Source organism: Nyctereutes procyonoides, unplaced genomic scaffold (assembly GCF_905146905.1).
Source record: "Nyctereutes procyonoides isolate TBG_1078 unplaced genomic scaffold, NYPRO_anot_genome, whole genome shotgun sequence".
NCBI classification, from domain to species: Eukaryota; Metazoa; Chordata; class Mammalia; order Carnivora; family Canidae; genus Nyctereutes; species Nyctereutes procyonoides.
The window spans coordinates 47,671,013-47,695,938 of record NW_026575043.1 but is presented as its reverse complement, the minus strand read 5'-3'; the positions used below and the strand labels follow the sequence as shown (position 1 = coordinate 47,695,938).

The window sequence follows — 24,926 nt, the reverse complement described above, 5'->3', positions numbered from 1 at the left end:
TCCCACATCGGGCTCCCGGTGCATGGAGCCTGCTTCTCCCTCTCCCTCTGCCTCTCTCTCTCTCTCTCTCTGTGACTATCATAAATAAATTAAAAAAAATTAAAAAAAAAAACAAAAAAAAAAAACAAAACTTTAAAAAAAAAAAAAAAAAGAGTTTGTTTTCTTCATGACAGGCACTGATAATCTGATCCAATAGTAGTTTTGGTAGAAGAGGACTGAGTGATGATAATGTATTTCCCTCACCACTCCTTTCCCCAAGAAGAAATCATGAATACCACACAAATTGTAAACTCATTTAGTGATTCAGTTCATAATCCTAGTTGTGATTGTTTGCCCTCTGACTTAGTCCTAGGCTGAGAGATTGACTCAGGTGGAGCTAGGACATTTTCTGGTTCAAATCATTGAGTTCAGATGATTCATTATCCCTCTGGAAGGCAGCACCAGTCCAGAAGCTACAAATGCACTTCAAAAATGAAAAGTAGTATTGGTTTTACCTTAACCACACACACGCTGCACAGCCAAGAAAAATTAGCAGGAGTTGAGCAAAAAGTACAAACCAAATACTTCTGGGAGAAGCCCTGAAACAGCTCCTAATGAAAGCTGCCAGAGAATGACAGGGATCTGTTTCTTCCACTTTGAGATTGGTCACATCAGAACATGAGTCCAAGGCACACATCTTTAAGAGGAGATGTTCTGCTGCTGGTCTCATTACCAGGTTATTCTTCAGTTCCAGGCTTTCAACAGGATGTGACTGGTTCACATTCCAGAATGGTAAAGGAGTTACAGTTTGAAGCCAGAATGAATAGCCACAATGCCTGATGTGAGACTTTCATAAGTCACCTTCTCAAAACCTGCATCTTCTATCATCTCTCTGAATTCCTCCTAAAACACAAAGATATAGCAAAGATATACCTGGATTTAAGCTCTAGGGCCTTTGTTGTAAAATACGAGTTTTGTACCTGAGATGGGAACTGTCGGATACTTTCTACAAGATATTGGTAGGACTTCCAATCTCCTGCAATGACCTCTCCCAGGACAGGAATGACCTGGAAGCTATACAGATCATAAAGCCTAAACAAAAAAGGCAAAAGATTACAATTAGAACATATCCCCTGATAAGAAGCAAGAGTTATCCTAGAGTTATAAATTCAAATGCCTTTAGGGGGCAAGTACCTGAAAGTAATGTGGGCCAAGCGCAAGACCAGTAGGGAGTGGTGAGGATGTGGTGACAGGTACCATTAAGAAGTAGCATAAAAATGGAGAAGGGGCAGGTACGATTCCATTCTTGACTCCTGCATGTAGGAATGTGTGCTTGCTAAGCGTTGTCCTATATGATTTCTCAAGTGAAGCTGGAAACTCAGATTTTTATGTGAAACTTAACTGATTTTTAAATATGAACATCTAAGTCAATTTTTAAAAGTACGATGATTCAAACCAAATACATCTGTGGGCCAACTTAGTCTCTGGTTGCTGGTTTGAAACTCTTCTGGCTTCAATGTCATTCAGAACTGGCTGATCTCTGAGGTGGCACTGTCCCTTCGAGACTCTGAACTATGAGGTTCCTGCTTATTGCTTACTGGTTACTTTCTGTCTGTTGTGGAATAGGAAACCTGTGGCCAGACAGAGAATAAAGCCCTGTTAACAGTGCCAACCTGGATATGAGGGGGTTGTTCACTTGACTGAACTCCAGACAGAGAAACCGTCCTCCTGGCTTCAGGACTCGATGGGCTTCCTGGAGTGCCTGAGCAAGGCAAGGAACAAAAGAACACACTCAATTCTATTAGGCCAAAACAGCTTTACCTTTGATGGGCATTATAAAAGTTAGCATTTCCCATAGATCCCTTGTACATTCTCAGTGGGAAAGCTGTAGCAGCAGAGATAACCCCACAGTAGCCTAAATTTTATAAGCATTCTGTTGCCCACAAAGAGAAGGCCACTTGGAGTACTCTGATTGGTACAACCACATGGTGGCCAATTTCACATGCATCTCTTTATTATTTACTTGTTAAAAGCGTCTTTCAGGATTTTTTTTTCTCTTTATTTTTTAAAGTAAATGCTTTGACCAACATGGAGTTTGAACCTAAAACTCCGAGATCAGGAGTTGCATGTTCTACCGACAGAGTCAGCCAGGTGCCCCTACAATTACTTAAATTACAATGGCTATCCTCTTTGATCTAGGAATTTTACGTCAAGGAATCTAGCTTATAGAAATGCATCTATTGTAGGGGCACCTGGCTGGCTCAGACGGTTAAGCATCTGACTCTTGATTTTGGCTCAGGTCAAGATCTCAGGGTTGTGAGATCAGTCTCCATGCTGGGCATTGATCCTGCTTGTAATTCTTCCTCCCCATCCTCCAAACAAAACAAAACAAAACAAAACAAAACAAAACAAAACAAAACAAAACAAAAAAACCAATGCATCTTTGTAGAGATGACATGCATATAGATGTTATTCCCTGTAGCACCATTTGAACAGCACAAGATTAGAAACATCTTAATTGTCAATGAGAGACTGGTTAAATGATGGAATGTCTGTGTATATGGAATTGATGCAGCTATTTAAAAAAAGGAAGAGCCAGGTCTCTCCATGTACTGACAGGAAAGATCTCCCAAGATATATTTTTAAGGGGAAAAAAGCAATGGGCAGAATATTTGTGTGTTTTTCATATGCTAATATTTGTATTAAAGGAAAAAAAACTATAAAACATCTTTGCAAAGGTACACAAGAAATTGATGTTTCGAGGCAGGGAGAGGAGGCACTGAATGGTCAGGACACACGGGTGGGAGGCATACTTTGCCTGATATGCCCTTTTGTACTTTGAACCTATTAAAAAAATTTTTTTTAATTAAAAGAAATAATAAACCGGCTATATACAGGGCAGGCCATATGAACCAAGCTAAAGTACACCATAAAGATGTCCCACTAGAAGCAGAGGAACCAGGTAACTGGAGCCCCCCCCCCCAATAATAGAAACATGAATAGAATATGGTTTGCACGTTGTCTTCAAATGCTCTGGGATAGAGTACTGAAGTAGAAATAAAGAAGAGCTGCATTAGGGGTGCCTGGCTGGCTCAGTCGGTAGACTCTTGATCTCGGGGTTGTGAGTTGGAGCCCCACATTGGGTGCTGAGATGACTTAAAAATAAAATCTTAAAAAAAAAGCTGCATCAGATTAAGAGCTGAATGTTCCCTTCTCCCTATAGTGGAACCCATGACTCTAGTACCTTCTGCCAAAATAAGTGTTTGAATGCCTTCTGTTGACCTTGGAAATGTCTCTGATCTGCAAACTCACAGGGTCAGACTTCACAAGTGAGCAGAAACAGATGGAATGCCAGCTCAAAGATGTAAAGACCAACCCAATCATCAAAGGCTTCTATGGGGATCTGCTCCATGGTTTCAGTCTTTTTTAATTTCATGACTAGGAAAATTGGCAACTTCAAGGATTGAAGCCCCTAAACCTGAAACAGTCATTCCATTCAAGAGCTGGGCAGAGAGCAGAATCTCTCCCTCTTTCCTTGTTTCCTACAGGGCCGCTCTGGAAGATCTAATAGCACAAGAGTCACACAAGCTGAGGATGCAGCCATACACACCTGATCGATGTGTGTGACATTCCGGATCCCAAAGGCAATAGTGTAAACATCAAACTTGTCATCATCAAAGGGCAGTTCTTCAGCATCTCCCAATACCCAAGCAAGCCCTGAAAGAGAAAATCATTCCTGGTCTCAGTGTGGGTAGCTGTCTTTTCTGCACCTAGCAAACTGCCAAACCTGAGGTGGGCATTGTGGGAATCCGCTGATTTGTAGTCAGCCAAGCAGAAGTGTGGGCAGCCTGTGCACACCATTGGTGGCTAATTTCTGAGGGCAGTCTGTGGAATCTGAGACAAGCTCTGGGAGTCAGTGTCAGAAATGAACTGAATTGCTGGACACCTATTTGGTGTGGGAGAACTGGAGAACAGTTTGGTGCTGGGTAAATACCATAAGTGTAGTATCAGAAACCATCACACACCTGCCTTCATTGCTGGGTTCCTGGCCACTGTCTTCATGGTTTTGCCTTGGCTTGAGAATCTGAATTTCTTGAAGTTCAGCAGGAAACTCTTTCCCCAAGAGTTTTAGATTAGAACCTGATGAATACTTAGTTATGCCCACCCTCAAGCAATTTTTACCCAATTAAGTGTTTTGTGTAAAGCACCATGGTTAAGATCCCAGGTCTGGGGTTTAGACTGCCTGGTTTTTTGTTTTTTAAGATTTTATTTATTTATTCATGAGAAACACACAGAGAGAGGCAGAGACTAAAGAGAGAAGCAGGCTCCCCATGGGGAGCCCAATGTGGGACTCGATCCTGGGACTCTGGGACCACACCCTGAGCCAAGGCAGGCGCTCAAACATTGAGCCATCCCGGTGTCCCCAAACTGTCTGGGTTTTAATTCCAGGAATTAAATAATCAGCTTCACCGATTATTAGCTGTATAAACTTGAATAAACTACTTTGCCTTAGTTTCCTTACCTGTAAGATGGAGTTAATAGTACCAACATCAGAGGATCATTGGAAGTATTCTAAGTATGGAATTCAGCCTAGTTATATTGGTTCTTTTTCTTAAAAAATATTTTATTTATTTATTCATGAGAGACACAGAGAGAGAGAGAGGCAGAGACACAGGCAGAGGGCAAAGCAGGCTCCATGCAGGGAGCCTGATGTGGGACTCAATCCTGGGTCTCCAGGATCAGGCCCTGGGCAGCCCCCCCCCCCCCCTCACCGGGCTGCCCTACTTATATTGGTTCTATTGGAGAATCAAAGTATCTAGACCCCAAGTCTGGTCACAAATTCAGAAAACACCTCAGGGAAGCCCTTAACAGGGTAGATATGTCCACTAAAAGATCCTGATTCGGCTCTAACATTATTCAACTTGCAGCAAACTAGACATAAAATACAATATAGAAGGAAGGCTCTATAGAGGAAAGTGAATGAAAATCTTGGAGGGCAGCCCTGGTGGCTCACCGGTTTAGCACCGCCTTCAGCCCGGGGTGTGATCCTGGAGATCTGGGATCGAGTCCCACGTCAGGCTCCCTGTATGGAGCCTGCTTCTCCCTCTGCCTGTGTCTCTGCCTCTCCCTCTCTCTGTGTCTGTCATGAATAAATTTAAAAAAAAAAAAAAATCTTAAAAAAAAAAAAAAGAAAATCTTGGAAAGCAAAGTAGCAGTATTTGACAAAATCCTTAAAAATAACCATACCCTAGGGCGCCTGGGTGGCTCAGTTAGTTAAGCGTCAGACTCTTAGTTTCTGCTCAGGTCATGATCTGGAGATCCAGGTGGGGCTCTGTGCTCAGTGGGGTGTCTGCTTTCCCTCTCTTCTCCCTCTGTCCCTCCCCCAGTTCCCACACTCTCTCAAATAAATGAATCTTTAAAAAAAGTAACCATATTCTTTGAACCAGCTATTTGATTTTAGCAGGATGACATTGATAACATCATTATCATCATCATCGCAACTGCCCTGCCCTTGATGGCAGGGTCTGTATTATCACTTTACATACATTATTTTATTACATTCTCATACTGACTCCATGGGATAGCTCTAACCATCATCTTCATGTTTTAGGTGAATGGAGTATCAGAAAGGTTAAAGCAGCTTGCCCAAGGTCACCCAGGTGGATTAGAACTCAGGTATTTTTATCCCAGAGCTTCTGTTTTCAATAGCGATGGTACATAACCTCCACTACAAGGTGGTTTTTATTCTGCTATTTTACAGATGAGGTAATTGAGATCTAGAGAGTTTAAACACTTGTCCAAAGTTATACAGAAGGTAGAAAAGTTAACAAGTACAGGCAAAAATTTACAAATAAGGATGTCATAATGTTGTGCCCTATGCAAAAGCATTAGAAAAAATGACAGATCAATTGGTTACTGATTATATAAATTGGTTATATGAATCTTCATGACTCACATCCATACAGGAGAATATTGTAAATAATGATTTTAAGGAATTTTTAATGACATGGAAAAATCTCATGATATAATGCTAATTTAGGGTAGGATAATAAATTGTATAAACAGGAAGTCTTTAATTTTATAAAAAGGAAACGATTAGGAAAAGCTAGGAAGGAAATAAAATACTGGGAGCATCTCTTGATGTTGTAATTATAGGTAAATCTCAATACTTTTCCAAAATCCAAAGTTCTCAAATATATCAATTTTTATAACCTACCAAATAATTTTTAAAAGATTTATTTATTTGACAGAGAGAGAGAGAGAGAGAGCGTGAAAGAGCAGAGGGAGCGGCACAGGGAGCAGGAGCCTGACTCAATCCCAGGACCCTGGGATCATGACCTGAGCCGAAGGCAGATGCTTAACTGTCTGAGCCACCTAGGCGCCTCCCTCTCAAATAAATTTTTTAAAGCTCCTGCCAACAGAGTTTCCATTTGGGGAGGAAGTGCTCCACATAAAATGTAAATAAAACACACAACAGTGCTACACACAAATACATCTTTCACACATCACCTTACTATTACAAAATAATTTCTAGGATCCTCCTTAGTTTCAACTCTTTTTGCAGGATATGTTTGACAAAGGCATCATTGTTGGACATTGCTAGAGCAAGGTGGAAAGGTAAGGAAAACTGTCTTCTGCAGCACTTGGTAATTCCTATGTCAGTGGGTTTGTCTTGGCAGTGAGAAGAGGTTGAAAGGCAAGCTATGCTATGGAAGGGATGATTCCAGAAATGGAACATCGCCTATCATTTCTCTCTTCATTCTCCACTCTCTATGGCTGAGCACCAGAGGGAAGGGGAACACGTTTTTCAGTAGGAGTAAGGAAACATAGTGCCTTTGTCTAAAAACACTAGGGACTGTCTGCTTTCTGATCAGCATTGATGGTTAACAAAAGAGCCCTTCATCTTGGAGGCCAAGTGGGTTGTGGTCTGTCTAGGCAGCTCAGTCCGGGGGTGGGGGGGCGGGGAGGAGGAAGAATTGAACTACAATAACCATAGACACTCCCGGTGGGGGAGGGAGAGGACAGGACCCCTGATGCTGACCTGAGGGACTTTTATTTTCTGTCCCAGACCACTGTCTCTGCTGGTGGCTGCCTGCAGTGCTTAGTCATCTGGGGAGAGGGCAGTGCAGTGGCTCTGGAAAGCTGGGTGAATGTGGTACAGCTGCCCCATTGTGACTTCTACTGGATAAAGTTCGGTGAAAAGTATTTTAAAAGATGAAGATGGACAGCGAAATGGGAAATCTACATCTTTAAGCTAGGGCACAAATTGTCCAGTTTCAGGGTGTAGTGAGTTCCCAGAGACATGTAGTCACTCTCCTATCTGCTGCTGAGAGTAGTACTGTTTCCAGGTGTTTAACTCTACCAGTTGGGCCCTCTGAGGAACAGATGCCCAGAGGAGGGAAGCATGCAAAAGGGATTTGGGGGGAGGATGTAAGGGAGAACTCCTTGGGAAGATAAAAGGAAGAGGAGGCAGGACTGAGCTGGGGGAAGCCTGGAGACCCTAGTATAGATCTGATAAAGCCTTTGCCAACCCACAGGGAGCTCAGGAGCACAGCCAGGAAAGAGCCTCATAGGGAAGCTGAGGCAGAGCTAAAAGGCTGTAAAAGCTGGTGGCTGCCCGCTGCCTGCGTTCCCCTGTGTCTAAAGGGCATGTTCCTGCTATAAGGGCAGAGCCCCTTCTCAGCTTCCACATCAGTCAAACTCTGAGCACCCGTGAGGAACGGGATGGCTCCCAACCAGGGCACTGGGATCAGCAGGGGGTTGCTGGCAACTGAAGGCAAAACTTCCATCTCACAGTCCAAGAGCTGAGATCCTAGACTCAAGCTCTGAGCCTGGGTCTGCCATTGAAAAGTTGTGTTACTCGGGGCGCCTGGGGGGCTCAGTCGGTTAAGCGTATGCCTTTGGCTCAGGTCATGATCTCAGGGTCCTGGGGTCAAGCCCTGCATCATCCAGCTCCCTGCTCGGTGGGGAGTCTGCTTCTCCCTCTCCTCCTGCTCCCCCTGCTTGTGCTCTCCAGCTCTGTCTCTCTCAAATGAATAAATAAAATATTTAAAAATAAACAAATAAAAGTTGTGCTCCTTGGGTAAGGGCCCTTCAGCTCTTTGGGCTGTGGTTATCAGCTCTGTCACATGGGGCGGATAATCAGACTGCCTCCCTGGGTTGCCAGAATAACGCATGTCACAGCACCCAAACTGGCTTCAGCCACACACAGTCATCTTCGACTTCTGCCTATTGGTTCATTTTTTAAAATAAAGCACTTTAACGTTTTATATATCCCATCTTATTTCATAAATACACAAACATTTCTGCCATGTTCACCCTCCCTAGTACTTGCCAGCTTTGTAGCCCTGGGCACGGGCTTTCTGCTTTCCAATCTTTAGCATCTCCTTGTTGATGTCGCAGACCACGACCCGGGAACCGCCCAAGGGGTCCTCTTCATTTTGGTACTTTTTGGCAATTTCTTCCCAGGATAAATTTTGCTGGGCCCGTAACTGCCTCCTCTGCTTTCCCTTATGCTGGGCCTGGACATAATTAAGGAACCGGAAGGCAATGTCACCTGTGGGAAGCCAAAAGGAGGAAAGATGCAAACACAAACACTAATGCGAACCCAACATTTCCAAAACCCAAAGAGAGCAACAAAGGTACAGGATTTGAGGAGTGTACAAAAATTGAAGTTTCTCTTTATTTCTATGGTAACTTAAAAAAATAATTTAACTTCTAGTACTTTTTTTAAGATTTTATTTTAAAGTAATCTCTCTACCCAACATGGGGCTCAAACCTATGACCTCAACATCAAGAGTGGCATGCTCTATTGACTGAGCCAGCCAGGTGCCCGGGTAACTTCTAATATTCTTAAAAACTTTTTTAAAAATTGCCTTAGTAATGCATGGACACATTATCACTATAAAAGACTCACCCAAATATTTAGGAAAAAACATAAAAGTTGCATTTTCTCTCCACACCCTCTCCAGACCTAACCTGTGCTAACTCCTTAGTGTAGAGCCCTATTAGTCTGTCTAATAATTGTTACCAAAGCAACATGAGGGTATAGTTACCAGCAAGGATCCCCTGCTCCACCACTCCCTATGCCTAGTTCAGCTCCCCATGAACCATCTTTCTCAACCCTTTCAGCTGGGCTTTCTGTTGGTTCCAGCTCTTTCTTTACTTACCAAATTTATAATGATATCTTGTTCCTCATCTCTGGATGCCTCTACTTCCCAATATATTTAGATCACATTTCTTTTTTTTTTTAAAGATTATATTTATTAAAAAAAAAGATTATATTTATTTATTCATGAGAGACACAGAGAAGGAGGCAAAGACATAGGCAGAGGGAGAAGCAGGCTCCCAGTGGAGAGCCTGATGCGGGACTCGATCCCAGGACTCTGGGATCATGACCTGAGCCAAAGGCAGACGCTCAACTGCTGAGCTACCCAAGTGCCCCTAGATCACATTTCATAGTCCATCATAGATTCCTTTGGGAACTAGAATAACAGACTAATATATTTCTATGTCATCAATTACAGATGGTACCTCTTAAATCCCTTCAACCTTCTACTGTGTGCACTTTTACTCTGTCAAGACTGATAACATAGTTTGTTCTTTTTTTAAAAATGTATTTGTTCGGGATCCCTGGGTGGCGCAGCGGTTTGGCGCCTGCCTTTGGCCCAGGGCGCGATCCTGGAGACCCGGGATCGAATCCCACATCGGGCTCCCGGTGCATGGAGCCTGCTTCTCCCTCTGCCTGTGTCTCTGCCTCTCTCTCTCTCTCTCTCTGTGACTATCATAAATAAATAAAAAAAATTAAAAAAAATTTAAAAAAAAAATGTATTTGTTCATGAGAGATACAGGCAGAGAGTCAGAGACATAGGCAAAGGGAGAAGCAGGCTCCCGCTGGGGAGCCTGATGCAGGACTTGATCCCAGAGTTCCTGGATCACAACCTGAGCCAAAGGCAGACGCTCAACCACTGAGCCACCCAGGTGCCCCGACATATTGTTTGTTCTACAGCTATAGGTATGTCTTCTGTGCTTTGTTGTTTAAAAGCTAAAAATCAAACCTGTTATTGTGACCAGGTAAATACTGTTTGGGCCAAGCCAATGTTTCCTAGGATCCCACTTCCTTTCTTACAGTGCTGTTTGTCTTTTTCTTATACTAGTTGCCAGAAATATATCCTCAAGTTTTTCTAGTTTCTCCAACTAATTAGGTATTCTCTAGTTACTTTTCTATATGTTTAAATATTGTGTATATATATACTCCTATGAAACAACTTAAAAACATACATGGGGATATTATACGCATAGTCATACAACTCATTTTCTTTCTCTTCCCACAGAATATGTCTTTGAGAACTTTCCATCAGTATTTATAGGTTTTCCACATTCTTTTAAATAGCTACATGGTGTTTCATAGAATGGGTGTATCTTAATTTAAAACAATTTCTTTACTGAGGCAGAAATAGGTTATTTCCAAGTTTTCACTACTACTAAAAATGATGCAGTGAGCATATCTATACTATATATTCTTAAAATGTCTTTTTTAATATAAGGGATTACCTTCTAACTACAGCATACAGTAGTGCTATGGGTTAAGGCATAGATATAGGCAGCTCGATAGCTGTAGCTCTATCTTTGTGCAAACTTAAAAAAAAATTTTTTTAGACTAGGCATGTAGAATTGGAACTGTGGGATCCTAGACTAAAGATTTTAGATTTTAATAGATTCTGTTAAATTGTCCTCCACTGAGCAAGGTATCTTACTACCTTCTGAGCTTCCACTGGGGAGAGGACCACACCAGCAAAGCCAAACATAAACGTGTTTCACACATAGAGATTGTCCTACTGTAATTTGTTATATTATTCTATTGGTATAGGTTATCACATCATTACATTATATGACACATTTTTCTGTGATTTAGCATATACATTAACCATGTAATAACATCACCAAAATGCGTTTTAGAAACCCATGACATTTTTCTTCCTTAAATATCTAGTGTGCAAAGGACCATGCATAAACTGAGCTTTTGAATTCTGATATGATAGTGGATTAGGCATAAAAGGTTGCCTAGGGGAGCCTGGGTCGCTCAGTCAGTTAAGCATCTGCCTTCAGCTCAGGTCATGATCCTGGGGTCCTGGGATCAAGCCCCGCATGTGGCTCCCTGCTCCGTGGGGAGTGTGCTTCTCTCTCTCCCTCTGCCACCTCCACCCCATTTGTGCTGTCTGGCTCTATTGCTCTGTCAAATAAAAAAAAAGAAAGAAAGAAAAGGTTGTCTAGAAAGTTTATAGAATATGATAAAGGGCATCCCCCCAAAGAAAGGGAAAGCGAATTAAAGGTTAAACAGAAAATAAAACAGTCATTCACATGGTAAGATGTCACTGGAGCAAAAAAGTAATCTTTTTACTTTGGAACCTTGTGCATTTTAGAAAAAATGACAGGCATAAAGCTGATACTTTGTGCTTTCTGAGTGACATTTACTTAAAAAGAGTAAAGCTTTCTTAGAAGTGTATTGATTTCCAATGACCATCTTCAGCCTAATGGTACGTAAGCTAGCTCATCCCAACAAAAGACACTAATTTCTATAAAAGGTGCTCAGTGATCCTCAAGGATACTCTACTGGACATTACCTGTGCCTCCAGCAACATCGAGCAGCTGGGTTCCAGGAAATGGGCGCATCTTGTAGAGCAGCAAATCCTTCCAAATACGATGGATACCAAGACTCATCATATCATTCATCACATCATACTTCTTGGCCACACTTTCAAACACATGATAGACTGACAGGAGAAATACAACACAATTGTGCTATTAACAAAATTAACTTGAGGAAGTCCTAAATGAAAGAGGTTGAAGCTTTTCTTCTCTAAATTTGCCTTTTTCAGGTGAAGTTAAGTTATACTGCTTGATGCCCATATCTACCCCTTAACCTCCTTTTGAAAAAGGCTTAAGTTATTTCATGTAAGAAGCCAACCTCTTTTCTGCCATCCTAGTTACCTTTAGTGGTCCTTTAGTGGACCTAGGGCCATGACCCCATAACAACGCATTCACCTACATGGTACTAAGTAGGTTCCATTTCTTAGAGAATAGAGGGCATAGAATTTTTCTAATGGTTATTATAATAGAAAACAACAAAATCATTAGAAATCCATGACTAATGGATGGAGAGGCCTCAGTTCATCCCTGCCTGGATCACAGAGAAAAACCTCAGGTACAATTCGGTGGGCAGATGAATGGCCAGATGTAAATCAGGGCCAAGCCACACTGCATAGGGCCCTCATAAATCTTCTCATAAATCTGATAGGATCAAGGGAGAATGTGGAATCTGGGCTGGTGGGAGAAGGAATTTACTATCTAAGGAACTTTATTTTTTTTTTAATTTTTAATTATTTATTTATTTATGATAGTCACAGAGAGAGAGAGAGAGAGAGAGAGAGAGAGAGAGAGAGAGAGGCAGAGACACAGGCAGAGGGAGAAGCAGGCTCCCTGCACCGGGAGCCCGATGTGGAATTCGATCCCGGGTCTCCAGGATCGCGCCCTGGGCCAAAGGCAGGCGCCAAACCGCTGTGCCACCCAGGGATCCCTCTAAGGAACTTTAAAGTGGGGTGTCTGGATGGCTCAGTGGTGGAGTCTTTGGTTCAGGTCGTGATCCCCCTGTTATGGAGTCCTGCCTGCATCAGGCTCCCTGCAGGGAGCCTGCTTCTCTCTCTGCCTCTCACTCTGTGTCTCTCATAAATAAATAAATAATTTTTTAAAAAAAATAAGGCACTTTAAAGCACAGGCTACATTTTAACTTCTTTTCACCTGTTTCTCTGCCCATAAGATGAAAAAATCAGTGTCCGTTCCCTATCACCCTGTCATAAGGCAGAATTAGGTAATGAATGAAGGGGAGATGCTTTGAGTTTATCAGATGAAAGTGCTGCATAGATTCAAAACATCACATCTTCTGCTGAATTAGCTGAGTATAGAGCTCCCCCGAACTCAATCTTGAATGCCTTTCTTAACCCCAGGGACTGCTTTTTTTGTTTTGGGGGTATTCACGGACACTAAAGATCAACCCACCAAATATAAGCAATCTTTGCTTTGCATGGTTCTGATATACGTGAATTTCAGCGACTGTGGCTTAGTTAAATAACAACAGTCCCCCAGGGATCCCTGGGTGGTGCAGCGGTTTGGCGCCTGCCTTTGGCCCAGGGCGGGATCCTGGAGACCCGGGATCGAATCCCACGTCGGGCTCCCGGTGCATGGAGCCTGCTTCTCCCTCTGCCTGTGTCTCTGCCTCTCTCTCTCTCTCTCTCTCTCTCTCTCTCTCTCTGACTCTCATAAATAAATAAAAATTAAAAAAAAAACACAAAACAACAGTCCCCCAGCAACATCATTCAAGTGCAATGGTGTATTAACTGTAACTGCATAAAGTACAAACTTCGCCGGTAGTCTTCAGCCCATAAATCACTCTGTAAATAACAGACATGCATCATGATCAGTAGCCAATCATGTCACTTCTTTCAGTTCGAAGTTGGTAGGTCATTACACATCAGTCATTCAGGTCACACACAAACAGCAAAGCATGTAGTTGTGTCACCTCCTTATCTCTTAGTTGTAAACACATGTGGTATTTTACAAAACTACATCATTGAAAGAAGAAATTGGCCATGAAAATGAAAGCACCACAAAGAAATTAAAAATAGTAATACTGGAAGTGAAATGTCCATGGGATTATAGACCAACAAACAACTGACTGTGGGAATGTCAATACTCAAGAGACTCTAGATATGCAGCTGGAAGAACTATGTGAAGATGAACTTATGGACATAAATGAGAATGTGGGTGTGATGAAAAGGTAGATGTCCCAGAGGAAATGATGCCAGCAAAAAATCTCACACTAAAGGAATTCTTGGAGATATTTCATGACACTGACAGTGAAAGGATAAAATGTTACAAGCTGACTGAAATTTAGAAAGGAGTACAGCAATTTGCCAAGGCATAGAGAAGATGCTTGCTCCCTACTGTAAATCATATGACCAGAAGGTAGCAAACACTGTTCAAACTACTCTTGGCATATTTTTTTATGAAGCATAAAACAGCTTAATGTTTCTAATTTTTTATTAGAATTTTAACTTAATTAAAAAGCTTAAAATTTAAAAAAATCTAATTACATTAGGTTAAAATTAAACTTAATTTTAAATTATAGTTTGCTAAATGTTAATTTTACTATTTATTTCTTTTCTCTATACATTTATAACTAACAGTAAGAGAGTTTTTGATGTTCAATAGTTTTTAATATTTTTTAAAGTAAACTCTATGCCCAATGTGGGGCTTAAACTCACAACCCTGAGATCAAGAGTCTCTTGCTCCACTGACAGAGCCAGCCAGGCACCCCTGATGTTCAATAATTTTTAGAAGTCATAGAACAGTAGTAATTTTTCCCATTAACTGTTAATATCATACTGCATGATTTCAGCATGCATGGTAATTTTTAAAGTCCTGTGCTATTGTGCAAAGGGAAGATTGCCTGTACTTTAAGATTTTATTTATTTATTCATGAGAGTCACAGAGAGAGGGGCAGAGACATAGACAGAGGGAGAAGCAGGCTCCATGCAGGGAGCGCAATGTGGGACTCGATCCCAGGACCCTGGGATCAGGCCCTGAGCCAAAGGCAGACACTCAGCTGCTGAGCCATCCAGGCGTCCCAGTTGTCAGGCTTTTAATGTGCACCAGGCACTGAAGATATAGACATGAATGAGCCACTATCCTAGCTTTCTGGGGATTAACAGTCCAGTGAAATAAATGTTAATTTAAGGAGGACCCTGGGTGGCTTAGTGGTTGAGCATTGCCTTTGGCTCAGGTTGTTATCCCGGAGTCCTGGGATCAGTTCTGCATCAGGCTCCCTGCAGGGAGTCTGCTACTTCCTATGCCTCTCTCTGTGTCTCTCATGAATAAATAAAATCTTTAAAAAATAAAATAAATATTCAAAGAGTTACAGTAGAGCTATGTATTTAGTAAGGCTGAGTTGAGAAGAAAGATAATGTAGTAGTCCTTAAGAGGATGGGCTATTCCACTGTGAATTCCTTCTGTTTATTTCCTGGATGACCACAGGCCTAGTGAAGGAAACTGTCTGAGCCTCAACATACCCACCTGTTAAATGGGCATAATACCTCCCATTATAAATGGTACAGTTGGAGTTATATAACAGTTCTTTTCCTTTCCCATGCCTGTAGCACAATGCTGGACACAAAGAAACTGCTCAACAGTATCTAACCCTTATTGGGCAATTAGGAAGTGCCAGGCATTGTTCATAATACTTTATTTTATTTTATTAAATTTTTATTTACTTATGATACACAGAGAGAGAGAAAGAGGCAGAGACACAGGCAGAGGGAGAAGGAAGCTCCATGCACCGGGAGACCGACGAAGGATTCGATCCCGGATCCCCAGGATCGCGCCCTGGGCCAAAGGCAGGCGCTAAACCACTGCGCCATTCAGGGATCCCTCATAATACTTTAATGTATGAAGTAATCTAACCCTCATTGTAACTCTAAGAGAAAGGTTACTATTATTTCTACTTATACAATTTGAAAGCTGAGGCACAGCGAAGATAGTTTCCTCCTTCCTTTCTTTTAAAAAATGGTCCATCTTGGCATCCCGGGTGGCTCAGCGGTATAGCGCTGCCTTAGGCCCAGGGCGTGATCCTGAACCCACATCGGGCTCCCTGCATGGAGCCTGCTTCTCTCTCTGCCTGTGTCTCTGCCTCTCTCTCTGCATCTCTCTGTGTCTCTCATGGACAAATAAATAAAATCTTAAAAAAAAAAAAATGGTCCATCTCTTTAGCAAGTGAAGAACATGAGCTCTGCAGTCATACCAAAGTGGATTGGAATACAGGTTCGGCCACTTACTACATTAAATTGGGCAAGTTCTTGTTTAATTTCTAAGTCTCAATTTCCTCATGTGTAGCTTGGGGATAACAATAGCATCGTCAGGAGGTTGAAATGAGAATTGGGAACAATATCTGCATGGTGCCTGGCACGTCATAAACACCCAATTTTGGGGATTTAGTGTTAACTGTGTTTAACAAGAGGAGGCATCTAAGCTCTGCGATGTCAGGCCGGGGGCGGAGGACTCCTCGGAGGTCAGGCTACGGCATACGAGTCAAAACGACGTCAAAATCAATTCCCAGCAGAGCAGAAGAAACTAGATCGCAGATCCCTCCATCCGCCCTCTCGCCCCTTTCACCTTTGCCCCTCTTCTCCTCCTCCGAAACAGTCTCAAACCCGAAATGTGTTTCCGTTGCCGGCTTCTCTTGGGACAAGTGCCGGGCACCCAGCGGGTCGCTGGGCCAGGAGCTACAAAGCCCGGAAAGCCGGCAGCATCGCATCATCCGCGACCACCTACGACCGCAGTAGCTCCATAGAGCGCAGCTCCTGTGGGTCGCCATCTTGGCAATAGGAGGGCAGAACGGACCGCACGTAGAGTTGCGCCACTAGAGGGCCAACGGCGGCCGGTAGGAGACATTATTAGCCGAACGCGTCCTGAAAACCTTTGCTGGGGAGCTAAGTGTGATTCCTGGGATTCAAAGGCTACTTAGTTCTTGAGTACCGGAAATCCCTTCTCTCTTCCCACTTGAATATAGAATTCACCCGAAAGGAAGGGACCTTAGGATGAGCCCACAATCACCTCTCCGCGGCCATGTCTCTGAATCTTGTCAGCCAGCAGTTAAGAATGCTAACTCGAAAGACACCCAATAACTCTTGTTTTCCGGTACAGAAGTAGGAAACTAAAGTATGGTGTGGTTACAATAAAGAGATTACAAGATCAGTTCTCTTATATTTTGATGTGCCTAAGGATCACCTGGTTTGATCTTTAAAATGCAAATTCCTGCGGGCACCTGGGTGGCTCAATAGGTTAAGCCTCTGACTTTTGATTTTGCTCGGGTCATGATCTCAGGGTCGTGATATTGAGTCCAGATAGGGCTCTGTGCTGGGCATGGAGACTGCTTGGGATTCTATCTCTCCCTTTGCCCCTGCTGTCTCTTTCCTTTTTTTTTTTTTTTCTTTTTGGTCTCTTTCCAAAAAAAAAAAAAAAAAAAAGTCAGATTCCTGGGCCCAAATACCAGAGTTTTTGAATCTGTATATTTGGAATGGAATGGGCATTGGGAATCTTTATTGAACAAACGTCTATGGTGATTTTTTTTTAAGATGTATTTATTGGAGGGGGAGGGGCATAGAGAGAGAGAGAATCCAAAGCAGGCTCCACACCCAGTGCAGAGCCCCATGTAGGGCTTGATCTCACTACCCTGAGATGAACTGAGACAAAACTAAGAGTTGATCACTCAACCCACTGAGCCATCCAGGCAACTCACAAACGTGATTCTGATGCAAGGAATTTGCAGACCATTCTTGAGAAACATGTGCTAGACTACTCTGAAAAATAAACGTACAAAAGACTGTTCTTTGGTCTTTACATTTTATGTACCTGAGAAGTTCATAAATGGGAAGGAAAGCTCTGGTGTCTATTTAGTGAGTCAGATACAATCACCACTCACCCTCGTTCTGTCACAAAGCTACACTTCTAGAGCCAACTGGCTTATCATGGATGTTTACTTCAACCCCAGATTTTCCTGTATTTTTTTATGGAAAGGGTAATGTAGACCATCTTGTGCAAAAGAGGATGGAGGTGGTGAGTTTTGCTTGGATTTCTATATGTTTCTGCTTTGATTCCCTTTTTAAACGTATGTTTCCTGTAAATACTTCACAAGGAGAAAGTGCCAAGGACCCTAAGAAACTATTTTGAAAATGAAAAATCTCTTCCTGGTTTAATGTGTAGCCTGACAGATGGACACCTACTGCTTTCTTTTGGAAGAGCTGCATGGATTTTTCTTCTTTCCCTCTCTTTTATTTTTAAAAGTGATAGAAAGAATGATTCATCCATGTAATTAGAGTTCTCACATCATTGTTAAAAAAATAAAAATTCATCAAGGAAAGTTAGTTTATCTTCCATATCTAGTCATACATAAGAATGGACCTCAGGATTTGGGGTTGTTCCTTCTGGATATATATTTTTAAGATTTTATTTATTTATTCATAGACACACAGAGAGAGGTAGAGACACAGGAAGAGGGAGAAGCAGGCTCCATACAGGGAGCCTGATGTGGGACTCGATCCAGGGTCTCCAGGATCACACCCCAGGCTGCAGGCGGCACCAAACCGCTGCGCCACTGGGGCTGCCCTGGTCCTTCTGGATATTAAAGTAACCAGACTGAGATGCCTGAGTGTCTCAGCGATTGTCTGTCTTCGGCTCAGGGCATGATCCCAAGGTCCAGGATCGAGTCCTGCATCGGGCTCCCTGCGAGGAGCCTGCTTCTTCCTCTGCTTCTCCCTCTGCCTGTGTCTCTGCCTCTGTGTGTGTGTCTGTCATGAATAAATAAATAAAATCTAAAAAAAAAAAACCAGACCAACATTATGTATTTGTTCTCATTTTGATATGACATGTGGGGAAAAAAACTGCAAAAGGTGAAGCAGGACAAGGACTGATGAAGGCTATTTTAAGGAAATTTAAAAATATGAGATTAGGGGCACCTGGGTGGCTCAGTTGGTTAAGCGTCCGCCTTTGGCTCCAGTCAGATCTCAGGGTGCTGGGATCAAGCCCCATGTTGGTCTCCCTGTTGAGGCAGGGAGTCTGCTTCTCCCTCTCTCTGCTCATGCTCTCGCTATCTGTCCCTCTCAAAATAAATAAATAAAATCTTTAAAATAAAAATATGAGGGACGCCTGGGTCGCTCAGTGGTTGAGCATCTGCCTTCAGCTCAGGGCATGATCCCGAAGTCCTAGGGTCGAGTTCTAAGTCCCACATTGGACTCGCTGCTGAGAGCCTGCTTCTCCCTCTGCCTGTGTCTCTGCTTCTCTCTCTGTGTTTCTAATGAATAAATAAATAAAATCTTTTAAAAATAAAAAATAAAAATATGAGATTAGTATCTCATTTTCTTTATTAGAGTTAAAACTATTAATTTCAAGAAATTGATTGACTTATATATACATACTTATTGTTTTATATCCCATATGATGATGCATGCAAAAGAAGCCAAGAAGGACCCAATGATGGGAATTCTAGGATTTTATCTATTTACTTGTTCAGATATGACTGCTGAAATTCCACTGATCCTTCTATGCTCAACTCAAGTGACACCTCTCTGAGAAGCCCTCCTCTACCTCCTCAACTGTTTATACATCTCCTTGGAGCCTTTGCTATAGTCAGCATTTTGTGTTAACTTTATGATAGTTCTTGTTACCATCTTTCCTTATAGTTTTTCTTCCTTACTCCCTCCCTTTCTTCCTTTCTTTTGGGTGAATGATATGTTATTTAGTCAGTTTTGTTTACAAGTGAATTCTGGGAATTTAAAGTTAACATCCTTGCTAGTGAACTTGTTATAGACAGCAGGAAAAGCTTCACCTTTGTGTTCCACATCGTTCTGCTATGTTTTATCCAAATGAACTATTACAAGCTGGCTGCCATCCAGTTTCGTGTGGATTCTCTTGCCCATAATTTCACTTAGGAAGACTAAGCCCTTCAGGATTGTATCATGCACAGCTATCAGAGTGTGGAACACTTGCTTATTTTTTTGTATAGCTTTTTTTGAGTTGGCTCAGGCAACTTGGCAATAAAAACATCATACTTCCAACTGAACTTTTTCTCCAGTGTACAAAATAGCTGGACTTGGATTTTATGGAAAGATTTCAGTTGAGGAATGGGAACAAAGATTATAATAGTTTTTTAAAAGATTTTATTTATTTATTTATTCATGAGAGACACACAGAGAGAGGCAGAGACATAGCAGACTACTCGCTGGGAGCCTGATGTAGGACAGGATCTTGGGACTCCAGGATCACAACCTGAGCTAAAGACATATACTCAACCACTGAGCCACCCAGGTGCTCCTGATCTAAGCTTTTTTGAACCATTTTCCTTGTCTTTAAGTTTGAGTTGATGTATTAAGTGTGATAATCCATATAATCCACAGTGCAATGCCTGCTAATGATAAGCTCTCAAAGATAATACTATTAACAATGAAATACATATATTTTCTTGAAAGAGAGAAAGTATACACATGCGAGCAGGGGAGGTGAGGGGCAGAGGGAGAGGAAGAGAGAGAATATTAAGCAGACTTTGAAAGCCAGGAGCCTGACTCAGGGCTCCATCTCAGGACCGACCCTGAGATCATGATCTGGGCTGCAATCAAGAGTTGGATGCTTAACCAACTGGGCCACCCAGGCACCCTGACAATGGCTTCTATTAATAAATGACTTGTTAACAATGAAATGAAGTTTTGTATGAGGAAGTGCTGTGCAGTGATTTAAAGTAGGGTTTTGTCATTATTTTTGCCCTTATTAATATTGGGGGATAGAGCCATAAATAAATTGATATTCATACTAGATTAAGAACCATAACCAATAAATAAACAAAAAGATTCCACAGATATTCCAATGTTTGGGTTATTAGTAGTGGTGCATATTATTGTGCACATTATTAGCCTACTTAAACTAAAACCTGGGATCCCTGGGTAGCGCAGCGGTTTAGCGCCTGCCTTTGGCCCAGGGCGCGATCCTGGAGACCCAGGATCGAATCCCACGTCGGGCTCCCGGTGCATGGAGCCTGCTTCTCCCTCTGCCTGTGTCTCTGCCTCTCTCTCTCTCTGTGTGACTATCATAAATAAATAAAAATTAAAAAAAAAATAAACTAAAACCTGAACTATAAGTCCCATCAACCTTTCAAACGGAGGGGTGGGAGGGTGGAACTCACTGGGCCCGGATGTAGGTAGAAAACTACATTTCCCAGAGGGCATTACTCCCACATTGCCACTATATATACTCCATCCGGGTTCTTCGAGATGCTGTTTGGCGACTCGTCGCCATTCCCGGAGCACCTCGGCCTCGGCCCAGAGGCGAGTGTCGGTCGCTGTGTCGGAGACACCCGTCCCCGACACCAAGACAGCCAGCCCTCTCCCCTGCCCCGCGGCGGGAGAGCGTGTCCGGCCGGCCGGCGGGGCTCGCGCACCCTCCCTCGCCTCCCCTTCCCCCGCAACCTCCGCCCCGCCAGGCCCGGCCCGGACCTCCGAGCCCCGGCCTCCTCCTTCTTCTCTGTCGCCACCGCCGCCGCCGCCGCCGGGCTCGACAGCCCCGCCCGCCGCTTCTCTTTCCAGTTTGAGAAGCCGAGGAAGGAAACAGGGAAAAATGTCGCCATGAAGGCCGAGAACCGCTGCCGCCGCCGACCCCCTCCGGCCCCGAACGCCATGAGCCTGGGTCCCCGCCGCGCCCGCTCCGCTCCGACCGCCGCCGCCGCCGAGGCCCCCGTTGATGCCGCAGAGCTCCCCCAGCGCCGCCGCCACCGCTTCCGACATGGACAAGAACAGCGGCTCCAGCAGCTCCTCCGCCTCTTCGGGCAGCAGCAAAGGGCAACAGCCGCCCCGCTCCGCCTCGGCGGGGCCGGCCGGCGAGTCTAAACCCAAGAGCGGTAAGGGCGTGCTCCCCGGGCGGGGAGCGGGGGGCGACTGCCCCGGAGGCTGGGGAGGATCCTCGCTGTTGTCCGCTGGGTCACCCAGGGACAGCTCCGCTTTCTACCATCATTTCTACCTTTCTCCCCTTTTCCGTGGCTCCCGTTGTTTATAAACTAACACTTAATGAACACGGTGCAGCGCGGTTTACGTGAATGCTTGCATTAACCTTGCATTAATACTCGAAACAGATTGGTGAAGTAGGTGCTATTCTTACCCCCATTTTGCGGGTGAGGAAACTGAGGTTCAGAAAAGGTAGGGTATGTGCCTCACGGCAGGCCTTAAGACCTGCTGGTTTGTCTGACTCACCAGTCCACGCTTCTAAACCACCGAGTTGTTCTACCCTTTAATGTTGAATTAGCATTGGAGAGTGTTCAAGTTTAAACAGGGGAGGGTGGGGCCCAAGGACTTTTCAAACTCAAATTTCCTAGTCATCTGGTTCCGGATCCATTCCTCTGTTGAGGAAGACTGGTCCTCTAATGGCTTTGTTGATTGTGGAGGAGTAGTTAAGAGCGAGGGCTCTGATTCAGTCTTTTTAGATATGCCAAACCTTGAGCTTCCAAATTGCCTTTTCCATGAAGGTAGAGATAATAATTAATTAAATTAACTTAGAAAACAAACGAACTAAGAGCTTAGAAGAATACCTGAGAGCTAGTCGCCACATACACATCATGCTTGTTTTCCTGTAGTAGGTTAGAGTCCTTTTGCAGGGAAAATTTTATTTTTGCAGTCAGGCCTTTCGATATTATGACCATCTTGGTGATGATAGCTACTGCTTATTGAGGGCTTAACCATGCACCAGGGCCTGGGCTAGGTTTATACCTCTGTTATCTATACTCTAATTGTTAGCTTGTCCAGCAAGGTGGAATTGTTCATTTCTGAAGAAGGAAAAAGCTGAGAGACCAGGAGTTTAGGAGTTGGCAGAGTCTGGAGTTGAATGTTCTCTGTAGTATTTCAAAGCCTGTGTACAAATCTCTGCTATTTTCTGCTGTGATTATATGAGCAGTAACAGGAAGATGTTTGCAGTGGAAGTGAGGATGTGTGGCAGACAGGGAACATTTGAAGTCCCCAAATGTGGATGTCCGATTTAAAACTTTTTAAGATTTAAAAACTGTCAGGCTTTAAAAACAAAGAGAAAAAACAATCTTAAGACTGACTTGAGTTCAGAGTTGATCTTTTGGATATAGCAAACTTGTTTACCTGGTATGCTGAAGACTTCTAGAAATTGTTTATAGGAGTTCCAGGTGGAGGCCAATTGTATCAATAATAAATGCTTTAAATAACTAAGCAGGGATTAGTGTGGACTTTCGGGCAGTATTATGTAGATTAATTTGGGGGTTTTGCCCATGTGTAGCTTTATCACATATCCCTCTAGAATTAGAGGGTAGCCACCCCTCTTGGCTAGTGTTGGAACTGCTGGTTTGGTTTAGTCTAAAAATTTTTGGTGTAATTGATAAATAACTACTTTTAGTAGGTTAGAGTCCTTTTGCAGGGAAAATTTTATTCACACTCTATTCCTAGGTGTGAAGTTAAAGATGATGATTTTCTAGCTGTCTGAATTGTCAACTAATTTTTCTGGGCTTCCTTTTAAGTCACTGACATAAAATAATGAGTCTATTGCAATAATTGTCTTTGGTTTATTCTGTAGTGAGGCAGTAGCGAACGTTTGTGACAATAATAAATCCAATAAGAAAACCGATATTTTAAGGCATTTTACTTATTTTGTCCCTAACTTTGAATATGTTGGTTAGACCTAACTCTGATTACCCATCAGGATGATAGAGAATTGTTGTAGTTTGACCAAGAAAATATTTGTTAGTGTTAGTGTTTCAGATAGACTTGTATAGAATACTTATTGTTGGTTTTCTGAGTAAGGTGATTTTTTAATAACAGTTGAATAGTATGAAATGCTCTTAAAACACTTGTTCACCTTCTTAATTGAAAGCTTTTAAGGAAGGAAGGAGTTTTTGCCAAGTTTTATAAAATACGCAGTGTGCCGTCTGGTAGCATTAGTTTTTAATATGTTAGCAAGCTTGTGCATGTTTGCCATTGCCAGTGCCTACTTTTCTGGCTACTGCCGTGTACCCTTAACAAATAGGAAGGATAGGTTTGTAGCTAAATACATAGTTTATTAGGCATAATCCACTGCATGCATTTAGAAATAGATCAAAGGCAGAGTAGGTAGAAATTAAAAATGGCTTAGGAAAAGCTGGATATTGGCTAACTTTTAAGGTTGAACTGAAGGGCAGCAAATGCTGCCCTAAGAACGTTATAGCTGGGGATCCCTGAGTGGCTCAGAGGTTTAGCGCCTGCCTTCTGCCTGGGGCGTGATCCTAGGGTTCCGGGATCGAGTCCCGCATTAGGCTCCCTGCATGGAGCCTGTTTCTCCCTCTGCTTCTCTCTCTCTGTCTCTCTGTCTCTCATGAATAAATAAATAAGATCTTAAAAAAAGCAAAAACCAAAAACGTTATAGTTAGGGGCACCTGGGTAGCTCAGTGGTTGAGCATCTGCCTTTGGCTCAGGCCGTGATCCCAGGGTCCTAGGATCAAGTCCCGCATCAGCCTCCCTTGCAGGGTGTCTGCTTTTTTCTCTGCCTATGCCTCTGCTTCTCTCTCACGAATGAATAAATAAAATCTTAAAAAGAAAAAAATTTAAAATAGAACATAGCTAAGACCAATGCTGTTATGGCACATATCATTCAGGACCTCTTATACACCGATTCTAGAGGGTTCTAACAAAACGGTAGGCTCATATTCAGCATAATTCCATAGGTTTCTGTAGTATTTCAGCAGCTGACTCAATACTTCATGTACTTGATTCTGCTGGAAACTTGAAAGGACCTCTTGAGTTTCAGAGTTCTGAGTTGAAGAAAGAAAAGGGAGGGTGAGGGGAAAATACATAACTTTCTTTGTTAAAGTAACAGGAACAGGGGTTGTTCAGATTTTAAATATTTAATTCTCCTTTCTTCTTTCCTTTCCCTACCTCAGGTGAGGAAAAAAACCCTCTTCTGTTTTCTTAAACTGCATGTCAGAAATGGTCATTTGCTTCCTAGCTACGTGTTTAATATACTTGAGTCTTTGTTTCTGCACTTGGCTTAAGTTCACACACTCAGGAAATAGGTAAATTTGGCTCCTGGGATTTAACTTGGTCTTTTCTGCCATAGTGGCATACCACAGTTTCTTTCCTTTGGCTAATTACTTTAGACATTCACAGAACATTCCTTTTCTTGGATTTATTCCTACAGCTTTTTGTTCAGTAGGCCTAAAATGTAATTCTAAGAATGTTTAACAGTGAATAGCCCAAGAATATAGCCCAGAGGAGAAAAGTGGTTTAAGGTTTGGGGAAAGTCATTTAGAAAGAGCAAAGAAAGTAAAAAGAGGCAAGAGAGGTTAGGCAGTTTATGGACAAACAATG

At 42.7% G+C, this 24,926-nt stretch overlaps 2 protein-coding genes across 3 annotated transcripts in view; one reads left to right on the top strand and one right to left on the bottom strand.

The window, feature by feature from the left end:
• Nucleotides 1–279: 279 nt before the first annotated feature.
• On the bottom strand, nt 280–16,405 carry COQ5 (coenzyme Q5, methyltransferase). The gene is made up of 7 exons (XM_055321844.1): nt 16,204–16,405; nt 11,604–11,753; nt 8,315–8,536; nt 3,590–3,696; nt 1,653–1,741; nt 960–1,071; nt 280–882 (listed from the first exon to the last, which is right to left on the bottom strand). The coding sequence occupies exons 1-7, from the start codon at nt 16,403–16,405 to the stop codon at nt 781–783; spliced, it is 984 nt and encodes a 327-aa protein (XP_055177819.1). The 3' UTR covers nt 280–780.
• A 4,769-nt stretch (nt 16,406–21,174) lies between these two features.
• The window catches only part of RNF10 (ring finger protein 10), a 35,724-nt gene continuing 31,972 nt past the window's right edge, over nt 21,175–24,926 (top strand). For both annotated transcript variants that reach the window (XM_055322469.1, XM_055322468.1), the window contains exon 1: nt 21,175–21,472. In XM_055322469.1, coding sequence (XP_055178444.1) covers nt 21,316–21,472 — 157 coding nt within the window. In that variant the 5' untranslated portion in view covers nt 21,175–21,315. The remainder of the gene's footprint in view (nt 21,473–24,926) is intronic.